We start from the raw sequence: 14,772 nt of genomic DNA, 5'->3' as shown, positions 1-14,772 counted from the left end.
CTGACCGTCTTCAATGAGAGAAGCATGAAAACACAGACAGTGGCCGGCGGGTCCTCACCCCCAGAGCAAATGCCAGGGGCCGGGCCTGTGACACGGCTCTAGACTGAGGGCCACAGGGACGTTCCGGGCCCCGAGGACTGTTGAAGGGTGCGCGGCAGAGCCAGGGCAGACGTGATTAAGCCCCACTAGGCTTGGATCGGGGCCCGTCTCCGTTAACGTGAACGTTTCAGGCTGCTTTTCTACCCCGGGTACAAAACTGAGAGCCCTTGACAGTTTTTCAACTGGACAGGCGCTTGGCAGCTGTCTGCGCTACTTACAGACACAGCTTTAAGTTAGGTGGTGCTAGTGGCCAAGAACCTGCCTGCCAACGCGGGAGACATAACAGACTCGGGTTCAATCCCGGGATCAGGAAGATCCCCTGGGGGAGGGCATGGCAACCCACTCTAGTGTTCCTGCCTGGAGAATCCCATGGACAGAGGGCCGGCTACAGTCCATTGGGTCGGAAAGCACAGGACATGACTAAAGGACTTAGCAAGCACGCATGCACATGGCAGAGGAGCAAATATTTTTAAAGAATCAGAACTTCAGAAAAAAGGTTCACTTCCTATTTGGGGGAGGTAAGGAGAACGGAGCTGGCAGAGGCCGCGGTGCAGACAGGATTTGTGTGATAGAACCCGTGTTCTCTTCCCGCCTCCCAGGTTCAACCATCACGTTCACAACATGTTAAAGAGTTTTTCTTCCTCATTTTTCATGGAAAGTCTTCAAATTTCTGGTGGCTGGAGGAAGTGGCTCTTGTACTCTGAACACTGAACAGGAAATGTCATGAGTTATTATTATTCCAATGAACCCAAAGGGTCGTTTTTTGCCGACGGATCTTCCTGCCATTTGGAGACCTGGCAGCTCTCTGCCTTTGCCTGTGCCAGGAGGGCTTCGGTGTCACCTGTGAGGCCAGGGCTTTTGGGGGTGGGGGCGCAGAGGGGGAAGGCAGAGCGGGAGGGAAACACTCAGCTGAGGCGCTGATACCCACCAGGAAAAGGGGCCTCCTGCAGGAGAAAGAGCTCTGCCCAGCTGCGCGTCCAAGGCAAACATGGCTTGGGCTGGGGGCGCGTGCGCCGAGGGCAGTGTGGGGAGACCATGGGGTAGGTCAGGCCAGCCCTGATGATGGACTCAGGGGACGCTGGCCGCTTATCTCTTTAGTCCTGAGTTTTCAAACTCTGCCTACATCCTGACCCTCAGATTCAAAGACACCTTTAGGCCAGGAAATGGCTCTGAATTCCAGAGCACACAAATTTCCTGCAGAGCCCAGGGCCTTGGGGCTCTTAGCTTGTTTTTACCTCTAGGGGTTCTAAGGAATTTTGCTTCCCAGTAAAACAATCCCAAGCAAATGGCATTCCATATCCTAAACTGCATTCTTCTTTATTGTTGAGAGGGAAAAATCCTTCTTTACTTGAAACCGATTTGATTTGGATTTGAACTAAGCAAGCAGTTTCCTTAAACTGCAAAAGCACCACGCAAACGGCCAGCTGTGTTGTCCTGACGTCCAGCACATTTTTTTTCTTTAAATAACAGGTCTAACCACATCCTCTGCCCCTGTGTCTCCACACCTGGCACAGCTCGGGGCACCCTGCACTTGCCCCTTTTTTTGCCACCTTCCTGACCCCATTCAAGCTTCTCCAAGTCCCGCCCCAGAGCAGGGGCCGTGGCCTCCTGCCTGCCCCCCGGGGACCCACCCCCTTCCCCATGGCGCTGCTCCCCACAACCTGCAGATCTCACCGCGTCCCTCACACAACACGCGGGGGTAAAACCTTGACTATCTGCACACAAGGCACTTCTTGGCCTCCCTCTCGCCACCTGCCCTTGCAGCCCTGGAACACAGCCCTCTGTAGTCACCCCAAACACTGGACTCCGTCCACCCCTGCTATCCCGCCAGCCGCTCCCACCGCCAGGCGTTGCCCACCAGCCTCGGACCCCCGCCCAGGCCGCCCCTTTGCTCTCTTTCTGCACCTTAGACGTGTACAGCCGCACAGCAAGAAAGCGGGGCCATTCCCCCGACGCTTCCAAGCCGGTGAAGGCCCTCTTGCCCTGGGCGCGCACCACACTCTGAGCGCTCTCCGTGGACGCATGGGTCCCATCGCGTTCTGTCTGCTCGTGGCTAGACTGAGCAGTGCCGGGAGACCAGGGCTGGGCCTGCTCTCCCTGGAGTCCTGCCGGGAGGAGGCGCTCCTTTTGTTGAGCTAATTGAACAAGTTCAACACAAAAAGTCTTTCTTACCCTGAACATGGCAGCACACGGAAACCTGAGGCTGGAGGTCACCGCTGGCCCACAGGACGCGGACAGATGGGTCGTGAGCACACATCCACGCAGGCCAGCGCCTAAATGCTGACAGGGCTGCCTTAGATCAGCAGGGCCAGGGAAGGGGAGGGCTGGGGGAGCCGGCAGGCCGGGCCCCCGGCAGGAAACAGACTGACAGTACCCGCGGATGGAGGGCAGAGATATGGGCTGGGCTACGCTGCCAGCTCAGCGTCAAACCTCAAGAGCTCACTGAGAAATCAGACCCACCAGATCTTCTGTTCTGCCGAAGTCCACCGTCTCACTCTGGGCTTTTTTAGGCTCAGAAGTTGGGTTTGGGGCGAAAAGGATGAGCTGAGTTTAATCTGTGTTTTTAGCAGTGGGGCCCACGGGAAGCTCCCATGTGGCAGCTCGGTGCTTGGAGCTTCCCAGGTGGCGCTGGTGGTAAAGAATCCACCTGCCAATGCAGGAGACAGGAGACATGGGTTCAATCCCTGGATGGGGAAGATCCTCCGGAAGAGGGCATGGCAGCCCACTCCAGTGTAGGAGAGAGGAGACACGGGATCCATTCCTGGGTCGGGAAGTGGTAGCCCACTCCAGTGTTCTTGCCTGGAGAATCCCATGGACAGAGGAGCCTGGCGGCCTACAGTCCGTGGGGTCGCAAAGAGTCAGACATGACTGAACATCTAAGCTCCCACGTGGCAGCCAGAGGGACACACAAGGTAGGGAAGGTGCGGGTGGTGGGAAGGAAAATCGGCTGTTGGAGGATCCCACCCACCGAGGCACGGGGTGACTGAGGCGGGGTCGGGTGTTGTTTCTCCTGCGGGCTGGGGTCTGACCGGGGGCAGACAGCAGACAGGCCATGGCTGTCCGTCAGCCCCCCTGGCCCGAGGGTGGGTGCCCCGGGGCATGAGTCACTTGGAGAGCTGAGGACCGTCCAGGGGGGATGCAGACCCACATCCACAGCAAGACGAGCCCGCCAGCCTCCTCTGGACTCACATGCGGAAAACACAGCGCTCTCTGTTCCCATGCATTTCAAAAATAGGAAAACAGCATGGGGGGAATTTTAATACTGAGCTGGCAGAGAAAGTTCACGTGGCTCCTTCTTCAAACAGCACTCTCTGCAAAGGAGACCCTGGCTTGGAACTCCCCTTTTCATGGCCTCATAAAACACTGATTTACTGACCTTCAAAGATACACCTTTATTGTTTCAGTTTTCCTGGCATAAGAATTTCTGGTAGATAACTGTAAAAGCAAACTCGTATTTCCTTATCAACATAGAGAATACGTTCAGATTACAGATGTGCCATTTTCAGGGGAAGTGGTGGGAAGGAAATAACAGGGGGGAGCATTTGAAATATCTGTGATCAACAAAACCAATGAAAAGGACACTGATCCCTGAGTCTGTGACTCTCTGAACAAAGTAGGAACACACACACACAGCCAGGTCTTCCCACTAGGATGGGCTGGCGGGGCGGGGCGACTCTCGGGGCAGGGCGGGCACCCAGGAGCCCTGCAGCCCCACCCAGGGGATTTCCTCTGTGGGGTCTCCCCATGGGCCTTCTAGGGCCCATGACCTCTCTGTTCCTGGTTAGTCTACCATACCACCTCGACAAGGGCCATACAAGTGTTATCTCAAACACTGTAAATGTTTACTGTCCTGTCTGTCGCAGGGTTCCTTGAATTCAGCTAGCTTTACAGTGCTATGTGCTATCCATAAAGTCATAAAAATATGTGGGTTTTCTTTTCTTGGCAAGATTGCTTTAGTCCTAAACCACTCGAGCCAACTTCTCCAATAGAGAGCTTTCTTCCCCAACTGCCTCCAACCCCTGATTTCCCAGCAGTCCTTCAAAGATGGCCCCGGGACCGTCCTCCTCTGAAGCCCTTCCTGGTTCCTCCAGCTGTATCCCTCCCCGCTCCCCTGCATTGCCTCGTGTCACAGACAGTGTTACTGTTCGCCCGCCTTGTCCTCTGGACCAGTGAAGACCCAGCTGTGTCTTGGCCTTCTGTCTCACCAGCACAAGATTTTACATCCCCAATAGCAAACACACTTGCTGGCCCGGGTATGAGCGACTCTGCCCTTAGGTCTTGGATTGCTAGCAATAAACACGGCTGTGTGATCAATGACCTCAGTGAACACAGTCTGCTCCTATAGTTTCTCAACTCCAACAGCAGAACAATCAACATAAAAGTTTTAAATGTTTTTTTTTCTGTAGACAAATACTCTTCTGTCTGAACTCACATGCCCTCACTGACACAGGCGCACAGAGATGCAATCGCAGAGAGGTTTTAAAAGGCAAACCTTATAGCCTTCCAGGTACATTTAAATCAATTTAATATAATGTTAATGAAACGAAATACAATGCTTGCAGATAAGGCACTTACTGGAACCTGTTTTTGCCAACTATTTTACAAAAGCGATACCTCCCCTACTCCCCACACTCAACAGTTCTTCAGGCCTTGCTAAGCCGGTGAGAACTAATCAGCAAGGCAATCCCTTTCTTTGAACTAAAAGAACAGGTGGGCCAAAAGCAGCCATAACTGCAGGACGGCGCTTGGAACCACAGTCTCTGAGGGGGTAACACGGCCACACCGGCTCAGAATCAGTCGTCCCCACTGGGCAGACTGAGCACACACATCATTTGATTAGAGCTATTCCAGGGTTTGTGGCGGTTTAGTCGCTGAGCTGTGTCCAACTCTTTGCGACACCATGGACTGTAGCTTGCCAGTTTGTCTGTCCATGGAATTCTCCAGGCAAGAATACTAGAGTGGGTTGCCGTTTCCTTCTCCAGGGGATCTTCCTGACCCAGGGATTGAACCCCCAGTCTCCTGCATCAGCAGGCAGATTCTTGACTGAGCTACCTGGGAAGCCCTGTTTCCTGTTTAGGTATGATTTAAAAATGCACATAATTTATGCAGCTCAAAGGGAAAGGGCGGGGGTGGTGGGGGAGAGTAGATAGTACTTGCTGAAAGATAGCTCTGAGAAATGGGTATTTTGGCTTTTTTTTTTGGCAGTACCGTGAGGTGTGTGGTATCTTAGTTCCCCTACCCGGGATCCAACCCATGTCAGCCGCATTGGAAGCATGGAGTCTTAACCACTGAACTGCCAGGGAAGTCCCGAGAAAGAAACGTTTTGATAGCAACTGCTGTCAAGGTTAGAACCTACAGTACTACATGTCTACATATATGTACATACGAAGTTTTTGCAATTAACACTGTGAGATGCTTTTTTTTTTTTAAGCTGTGTAGTGAGCAGGGTTTTCTCAGGTGGCTAGCTATTCCCTGGAGCCCTTGTCCTGTAGTTCAAATAAGGCAGCACACCTGTCCAACCTGTTGAACACTTCATTAGGCAACACCTGAAGTGCTTACAAAGAGAAAATGCCTTCAGGCTTTCCAGCCTTCCCTGCCCTCAGCCATTCCCAGAGGCTCCCGCAGGCAGAAAGGGGACAGGCCGCCTTCTTACTTCGGTCCAGGCTCTAGTCCCAGGCTGGTTTGCCATCTCTCTTCACTCCAAACACAGCCCTAGAAGTGCTGTTCGCTCTGGAAGCGGTCAGCAAGAGCCTAAGCCAGTCTTAACAGAGCAGGGAAATCTGAAACTGCTGAAAGCAGAAAACCACCAGCACTTGCCCTTCCCTCTGAGGGACTTCCAAGGGGACAGGCTTTCAGAGGGCTGTGGGGCTGGCTTTCCCACACTACAGCTCTCCTCCAAGGGACAGAAAACCAGTAACTGCTTTTATTCACCTGGCAACTGGACCAAGTGATCTGATAGAGAAATTTCTTCCCAGAGGACTTGGGATGGGGAGAGAACCCGGATAGGGGAGACGCTGGTTTCCTGGCCCTCCCCAGCCCCCTTCAGTCTTGAACAGCCCTGGGGACTCGAGGGGAAAGGCCGTAGAGGGGAGTCCCGGGCTGCTCCGGGGCTGGAGCCCCAGCGGGGCCTGGCCGCGGCAAGGCCTCCCACTGCTCGGCCGGCCGGCCGGCTCAACACCCAAAGAGCAGCGCCCTATAGACCGGCTCCCCGACAGATTTCAAGAGCCCCAGGTGCGTTGGTTTTTCCAACTGTGAACACTGTTTTGTCCCAACATCATCACAGGGGTTCTGAGAAGTGATTCTATGTCATTCTGGCCCGGAACCTGAGCCGGTGAATCTTAAACTGTTTGCACGTTCGGGGGAGTGGGGTTGGGGGCGGTGGAATTGGAGGGGAGAAGGGAGACTTAGGGAAAAGGGGGGAACGTAGGAAAGTAATCTGATTTTCTTTTTCTTTTCTGATTTCCTTTTTCAGGAAAAAAATCTCCTCTGTTCGTGGGATTCTCCAAGCAAGAATGCTGGAGTGGGTTGCCATTCCCTTCTCCAGGGGATCTTCCCGACCCGGGGATGGAACTCGGGAAGGAGAACCCAGGGTCTCCTGCACTGCCTACGGATTCTTTACCACCTGAGCCACTAAACTACCAAACCCTGTCTCAGCGCGCGCTCTGGACACCCCCGCCGGGCGAGCATCAGCCAGTCCATCTTCCGACAGCCGCCAAGCGGGGGTGGGGCGACGGTGCGAGGCGCAGGTAGAGGCAAGGACCGGGGCTCAGAACGGCCCGAAAAGAGAATCCTACTTAGGACGGTTGCTTAATTTGGGCGCTGCCTGCCGTTCTGAAGTTTTCTCTCGAGTCCGTCCGCAGGGGAAGGGGCCGTGTCTACGCCGCTATTTCCGCGGCAGCGATCGTTCGGGGGCCCCTCTAGACGCTCCATCACCGACGCCTGCCCCTCCGTGGGGCTTTTGGAGGCGTCCGCGTTCGGGTGCCGGGGTCCCGCAGCTCCCCGTTCTGCACCCCAGCATGCCTGCAGCCCCCGGTTCCCTCTTCCCACCATCCGACCGCACCGCCCGCCGCTCTCCGCCCCAAATCCTCAGCCCCCCGGCTCCGTGCGGTCTCGGAGCCCCCGGCCCCGCGGAGGCACCGCGCGAGGGCGGGCGCGCAGGGAGCCGGGGCGCGGGGCGCGGGCGGCCTCCTTACCTGCAGCCGGCCGAGCAGCGCCAGCAGCGCCAGCGGCGCGGGCAGCGGGCGGCGCCGCCGGGCGCGCGGGGCCATGGCGCGGAGGGCGGGGGACGGCGGCCCGCTCTGCGGCCTCTGCTGCCCGCGCGGCGGCCCGGCGCCTCGGCTCCGCCCGCCCCGCCCCGTCCAGCCCGCCGCGCCCCGCCCCCGGCTCCCGCCCCGCCCGCGCTGCGCCCTCCTCTGGCCGCGCCCGGCCAGGGGCCCGGACGAGCGGGCGGCGCCCGAGTCCCGCGCGCTGGGGGGCTGGGGGTGATCCGGGGGGCTCTCGCCGCGCCCCCGCGGAGCTCCTGCCTTCCGGAGGCTCCCGCAGACACTGTGGGCCCGCATCCCGGGACCGTCGGGGGCAGACTCCCCGCAAAGAAGGTAGCCCGGTGGCCCCGGCCCGCCGCGCGCGCGCGCGCCCCCAGCCCGCGCTCAGGCTTCCAGGCCGGACCTCCCGAAGCGAATGCCCCGCGATCAAGGGTCACGCGGAGAACTCCTCGCGATCACTGCCGAGGGCGCGGGTTCAGTCCCCTGCGGGGAGCTCAGCTCAGTTCAGGTCGGTCAGTCAGTCGTGTCCGACTCTGCGACCCCACGGACTGCAGCCCCTCAGGCTCCTCTGTCCGTCACCAGCTCCCGGAGCTTGCTCAAGCTGTCCATCGAGTCAGCGATGCCATCCAACCATCTCATCCTCTGTCGTTCCCTTCTCCTCCCGCCTTCAGTCTTTCCCAGCATCAGGGTCTTTTCCAGTGAGTCGGCTGCTGCTGCTGCTAAGTCACCTCAGCCGTGTCCGACTCTTGTGTGACCCCACAGACGGAAGCTGAGACCCCACAATCGGCGCGCCTTGGCCAAAGAAGAAAAGAAAGAGCAGCCTGTGACTGACTGCAGAGCAGGGCAAGCTCTTGAAGTGTCAGAGACAACCCTCCAAGCCCTCCCCTCTTGGGTGCTTGTGCTAAGTCGCTTCAGTCGTGCCCAATCTTTGCGACCCCATGGACTGTAGCCCGCCAGCCCCCTCTGTCCGTGGAATTCTCCAGGCAAGAATACTGGAGTAGGTTGCCTTGAGGCTTCAACAACCTAATGAACGGGAGAAAATATTTGCAAATCACGCAGCTGATAAGGGGGTTAGACGGTAAAGAATCTGCCTGCAACGCAGGAGACCCAAGTTCGAACTCTGGGTCGGGAAGCTCCCCTGGAGGAGGGCATGACTACCCGATCCAGTATTCTTGTCTGGAGAATCCCATGGACAGAGGAGCCTGGCGGGCTACAGTCCAAGGGGTCTCGAAGAGTCGGACACGACTGAGCGACTAACACTTCACTTCCATGTGATTATAAATATGGTAAAATTTAAGTCTAGCTATTTGTTTTCTATTTGTTCCATCTTTGCTCATTTTTTTCTTACCTCCTTTGGGATGATTTGAGTATTTTTAGGGTTATGCTTTTTTCTCCATTGGTAGCTTATTATTTATATACCTCTTGTTTGTTTTTTAGTTCTGGGTTTACAACATGATTGGATGACATCACAGCCTACCTTCAGATGGAATTCTGCCGCTTTAGGTATACGGGAAGAACCCTGCAACAGCGCGCTTCCATTTTCCCCTCCCACCTTGGGCTACTGCGGTCATGCTGGTCGCTTTACTCTGTGACTCCCTCCTGGGCAGCCTGATGGGTACACTGCCCAGTTACTTTTGTGCTTTTTGGAAAGCAATCTGTAGTGTTGGTTAAAAAAAATTAAAAGTGCAAATATCCTTTGGCAAAGCAATTCCATATCATAGTAGAAAAAGCTAGTTACAGAGTAATATCGTCCCATGTCTGTAAAAAATAATTAAAAAACATGATTTTACTTATCTAAGCAAAAGAAGTTTCTGGAGAGACAACACTAGAAAATACTAATAGCATATTTACACTTACAAATTCATGTAATCCTTGCAACAGCTTTGCAAGGAATACTATACCCTTTCTACAGATGAGGAAACTGAGGCATAGAGGTTAATAACTAAAATTCTGAAGGAGACGGGAATCCCAGACCACCTGACCTGCCTCTTGAGAAACCTGTACGCAGGTCAGGAAGCAACAGTCAGAACTGGACATGGAACAACAGACTGGTTCCAAATAGGAAAAGGAGTACGTCAAGGCTGTATACTGTCACCCTGCTAATTTAACTTATATGCAGAGTACATCATGAGGAACGCTGGGCTGGAAAAAGCACAAGCTGGAATCAAGATTGCCGGGAGAAATATCAATAACCTCAGATATGCAGATGACACCATCCTTATGGCAGAAAGTGAAGAGGAACTAAAAAGCCCCTTGATGAAAGTGAAAGAGGAGAGTGAAAAGGTTGGCTTGAAGTTCAACCTTGAACCTTGAACCTTTCAAGTTCAGAAAACAAAGATCATGGAATCTGGTCCCATCACTTCATGGAAAATAGATGGGGAAACAGTGTCAGACTTTATTTTTTTGGGCTCCAAAATCACTGCAGATGCTGATTGCAGCCATGAAATTAAAAGACGCTTACTCCTTGGAAGGAAAGTTATGACCAACCTAGATAGCATATTAAAAAGCAGAGACGTTACTTTGCCGACAAAGGTCCGTCTAGTCAAAGCTATGGTTTTTCCAGTGGTCATGGATGGATGTGAGAGTTGGACTGTGAAGAAAGCTGATCGCCGAAGGATCCTGGGTGTTCATTGGAAGGACTGATGCTAAAGCTGAAACTCCAATACTTTGGCCACCTCATGTGAAGAGTTGACTCACTGGAAAAGACTCTGATGCTGGGAGGGGTTGGGGGCGGGAGGAGACGGGGATGACAGAGAGATGGCTGGATGGCATCACCGACTCGATGGACATGAGTTTGAGTGAACTCCGGGAGTTGGTGATGGACAGGGAGGCCTGGCGTGCTGTGATTCATGGGGTCGCAAAGAGTTGGACACCACTGAGCAACTGAACTGAACTGAACTGAACTGAGGGTTACCTGCACTAAATGACAGAGCTGGGATTCAAACCTTGGCTGTCTGGCTCTGGAGTGTGTCTTATTACTAAGCACCATTTTTTCCCCAGGTTTTAAAAAATTGATCTACAGTTGATTTCCAACACTGTGTTAGTTTACACAGTGATACTGTGTTAGATATAAAGTGCTTCAGTTATATCTGTTCTTTTTGCAGACTTTCCTCAGGTACAGGTTGTTAGAAGACACTGATGGTGCTATGCCGTGAACCCTTGTTGCTCACCTATTGAGATACAGTGGGAGTCTGTCTGTTATCTCATACTCCAGATTCATCCCTTCTCCCCTTTCCCCTTTGGGAAACCCTAAGTTTGTTTTCTATGCCTGTAAGTCTGTTTCTCTTTTCTAAGTAAGTCCATTTGCTTCATTTTTTTTTTTTTTTTTTTTGATTCCACATATGAAGCTAACTTACTTCACTTAGTATGGTGATTTCCAGTTCCATCCACGTTGTTGCAAATGACGTTTCATTCTGTTTGTGGCTGGACGTCATTCCACGGTGTGTGTATCATGTCTTCTTTATCCATTAATCTGTTGATGGACATTTAGGTTAAAGTACCAATATCAGCATCAGGTGAGTCGTAAAAGAAAAAGTGGAAGCTTCTCATTTTAACTTTTGATGTTCCTAAGCTGTTTACTCTGAGGAAACAGTACTTTTGTACTTTAACTGACAGGCATGTAAATTTGGTAAATAGAGGTTAAAACTCCAGATGAAGTAAGCCTAGGAACTGAACAAAATTACAGATTAAAAAACATATCTATCTAGCCTATTGTTGTCTTGAATGTGGAGACAGACTTTCTGGAAATGGCTGTGCGTGAGATTCTGATTTTGATAAAAGGAACTGACTTGTGGGAGAGGGTACATTCACTGTGGCACTTCACGAGAAATACCAAGGTCTACTCCTGGCATATTTCCAACATCAACCCCTTCTTTTTTCAAAAAAAGATTAGGGGACTTAAAACTTCTGCTTGGAAAGTCCCAGAGGTGAGTGTGCTGGTTTTGGAAGCACTCTGAACAACAGAATGCCCGGGTTAGCATGTTAAATCTACTAAAACAAGTTTAACTGAAAAGATAATTACATTTAAAGACTCTATTTCTATATTTACAGATCACTCAAATAATTCAAATACTTTATAGAGATTAATGTAGAATACATTTGTTATTAACAAGATCCATTAAAATGAGCTTGAGGACATCATCTTTCCTATATAAACGGCATTATTATGAGAAACATGGAAATTAAGTCAAAGACTATTTTTCCCTATTAAGTGAAGAATGCTTGCACTATAAAGAGATTTTTCATCATTTACAGAAAGTATTATTATTTTTATAAGTCCATTTATAAGCACATGTATAATTAAATTTTGGTAATAAACGCAAAATTCATTTTAAATAATAGATATTTTAACATTTATTAAACATTTCCAACTTTTACAGAGTAATCAGCCAGTGGTGAATTGTTTTATTTGTACTGGGGAGAAAAAGGAAGGAATCATAGTTTTAGTTGGAAACTATTTTACATGGATAATGTGCAACTAACCCTGATAATCCTTACTACTCCCCACTTCTGCAAGAACTTTTTGAGTTTACAGAATCAAAAAGGTAAATTAAAATATGGCTGTCATTTTTGTTTCAGGTGAATGGTTTGTAAGTATTATATCATAGTATTATATTTTAATGGTCTGTACTAGGCACCAGAAAATAGACACAATCTTGGTAATAAAATGCTTATAAATGTCCACAAGAATGAGAATTAATCAGCTTATGTGATTTTTTTCATGTGGTGACAGAAAATAATTACTGGGCACAGAGCTAAAGCAAATACATAAAAAATGAAGTTATTAAGTAAACATATGACTTTACGAATCTTTCAGTAAAAGCTCACTAGCAAATACAAATGTGTTTATTATTTACTGCTTGCTCTTGCTGTCATCTCACCTACAGAACCGTTTAAACCAGAGCAGAGTCTGATAAATCAGTGTTCACTGCCATATAAATCAAGGGGCAATACTGCCCCATATGACATGCAGAAATCTCACAGCCAGGTCTGAGAGAGATCGGCCTGCCCTTTCTGAATTGGGCCTTGTCAAGTTTGGTGTCAGTGTTTTGCTGGACAAGACTGAGGTATATGGAAGGCCTTCGAAAAGGTGTATGATACGGTATTATTTTTTCCTTAAATGTTTGGTAGAATTCACCCGTGAAACCATCTGGGCATTGAGGTTTCTTTATGCCATGGTTTTAAATGACAGGTTCACTGTATTTAACAGATATAGAGCTTCAGAGAGTTTGTTTCTTTTTGTGTTGTTTTGGTAAGATGTGTGTGTGTGTGTTTAAATAGAAGTATGTTCATTCCATCTAATCTTTTTAACTTTGCTGGTGTCCAGTCATTTATAAAATCTCATTATATTTTTAGTGTTTGTAAGGATTTCTTCTTTTTAGTTTCTAATACTGGTAATGGCAGAAAGAGAAGGGGAACTAAAGAGCCTCTTGATGAAGGTGAAAGAGGAGAGTGAAAAAGTTGGCTTAAAACTCAACATTCAGAAAACTAAGATCATGGCATCTGGTCCCATCACTTCATGGCAAATAGATGGGGAAACAATGGAAACAGTGAGAGATTTTATTTTCTTGGGCTCCAAAATCACTGCAGATGGTGACTGCGGCCATGAAATTAAAACACTTGCTCCTTGGAAGAAAAGCTGTGACCAACCTAGACAGTGGGCTTCCCTGGTGGCTCAGAGGTTAAAGCGTCTGCCTCCAATGCGGGAGACCTGGGTTCGATCCCTGGGTCGGGAAGATCCCCTGGAGAAGGAAATAGCAACCCACTCCAGTATTCTTGCCTGGAGAATCCCATGGACGGAGAAGCCTGGTAGGCTACAGTCCACGGGGTCGCAAAGAGTCGGACACGACTGAGCGACTGAACGTAACGGAACCTAGACAGCGTATTAAAAAGCAGAGACATCACTTTGCCGACAAAGGTCCATCTAGTCAAAGCTATGGTTTTTCCAGTGGTCATGTATGGATGTGAGAGTTGGACCATAAAGAAGGCTGACTGCCAAAGAATTGATGCTTTTGAACTGTGTTGTTGGAAACATTCCTGAGAGTCTCTTGGACTGCAAGGAGATTCAACCAGTCCATCTTAAAGGAGATCAGTCCTGAATATTCACTGGAAGGACTGAAGCTGAAACTCCAATACTTTGGCCACGAGATGCAAAGAGCTGACTCATTGGAAAAGACCCTGATGCTGAGAAAGACTGAAGGTGGGAGGAGAAGGGGACGACAGAGGATGAGAGGTTGGATGGCATCACCAACTCAATAGACATGAATTTGGGTAAACTCTGGGAGTTGGTGATGGACAGGGAGGCCTGTGCTGCAGTCCATGGGGTCGCAGAGTCGGACACGCCTGAGTGACTGAACACCTGGTAATTTATTTATGCCTTCTCCTTTTCTTGGTAAGCCTTTCTGAGGTTTAATCAGATTTATAGTTCAATTAACTAGAATCAAATTTTTAGATGAAAAAATTCATCTTCCTTATTCTGTTTGAGCTTTCTATTTCATTAATTTCTGATCTTTATTGATTCTTCTGCTTCATGGTTCTTTTCAAACTTCTTAAAATGAATGTTGACCTTAAGCCTTCTTTTCTCATTTATGTATTTAAAGCTGTATGTACACCTCCCTGTAAGAATGGCTTTAGTTTTATCTCACGTTTCATATTTCCCATTATTTAATAAAAATGTTTTCTAATTTTGTCATAGCTTCTTTAACCTATGGTTTCTTTTAAAAGCACATTGCTTACATCTCTAACATTTGATATTTTCCAGTTACCTGTAAAAATAAATTTGGCTGTCCCGGGTCTTGGTTGAGGCATGTGGGATCTAGTCCCCTGAGCAGGGCTCGAATCCAGGTCCCTGCATTGGGAGCGCAGAGTCCTGGCCACTGGAGCGCCAGGGAAGTCCCCATGTATCCTTTTTTTTGCTCCATATTCCTTTTTGCATCTGTAAGATGCTACCTAGGATCACTTTCCTTTTGCTTGAATAACTTTCTCGGGTTTTTCTTTGGTGTGAGTCTGCTGGTAACAAATTCTGTTTTGGGTTTTTTTTTTTTTTTCTAGGGGAAGAGTATCTAAAAATACCTTAACTTGCCTTCATTTGACGTTGCAGGGTGGCAGTTATTTTCCTTCGGCATTTAAAAAACATAATTGCTTTGTTTTCTGGCGATATGCCAACTATGTCTTACAGTTGCTGCTTTTAAGATTTTCTGTTTGTATTTGGTTTCCAGAAGGTTTACTGGAGGAGGCTTAGTTTTCTTTGAATCTGTCCTGTTTGTAATTCATTGCCTTTCTTGATGTTTTTTGTCAGCTTAAAAATTTGTGTCCATTCTCTCTTCAAATAATATTTCTGCCCAGTCTCTCTCTTCCCTTCTGCCCCAAATGACTTTTACCCTCTTTTTTGTGTTTTGCGTTAAAGAAAAAA

General features: G+C 49.5%; 1 protein-coding gene across 3 annotated transcripts in view; it reads right to left on the bottom strand.

The window, feature by feature from the left end:
* The window catches only part of TNFRSF11A (TNF receptor superfamily member 11a), a 63,849-nt gene extending 56,414 nt beyond the window's left edge, over positions 1 to 7,435 (bottom strand). For 2 of the 3 annotated variants that reach the window (XM_055417487.2, XM_088833496.1), the window contains exon 1: positions 7,293 to 7,435. In XM_055417487.2, coding sequence (XP_055273462.2) covers positions 7,293 to 7,367 — 75 coding nt within the window. In that variant the 5' untranslated portion in view covers positions 7,368 to 7,435. Of the gene's footprint in view, positions 1 to 2,271; positions 7,210 to 7,292 lie in introns of those variants that run through there. The other variant, XM_088833495.1, reaches the window with a different exon arrangement.
* Between the last annotated feature and the right edge of the window lie 7,337 nt (positions 7,436 to 14,772).

This window comes from Moschus berezovskii, chromosome 28 (genome assembly GCF_049115385.1).
Source record: "Moschus berezovskii isolate FMDL1 chromosome 28, NW_MosBer_1.0, whole genome shotgun sequence".
NCBI classification, from domain to species: Eukaryota; Metazoa; Chordata; class Mammalia; order Artiodactyla; family Moschidae; genus Moschus; species Moschus berezovskii.
This window is presented reverse-complemented; position numbering and strand designations above follow the sequence as displayed.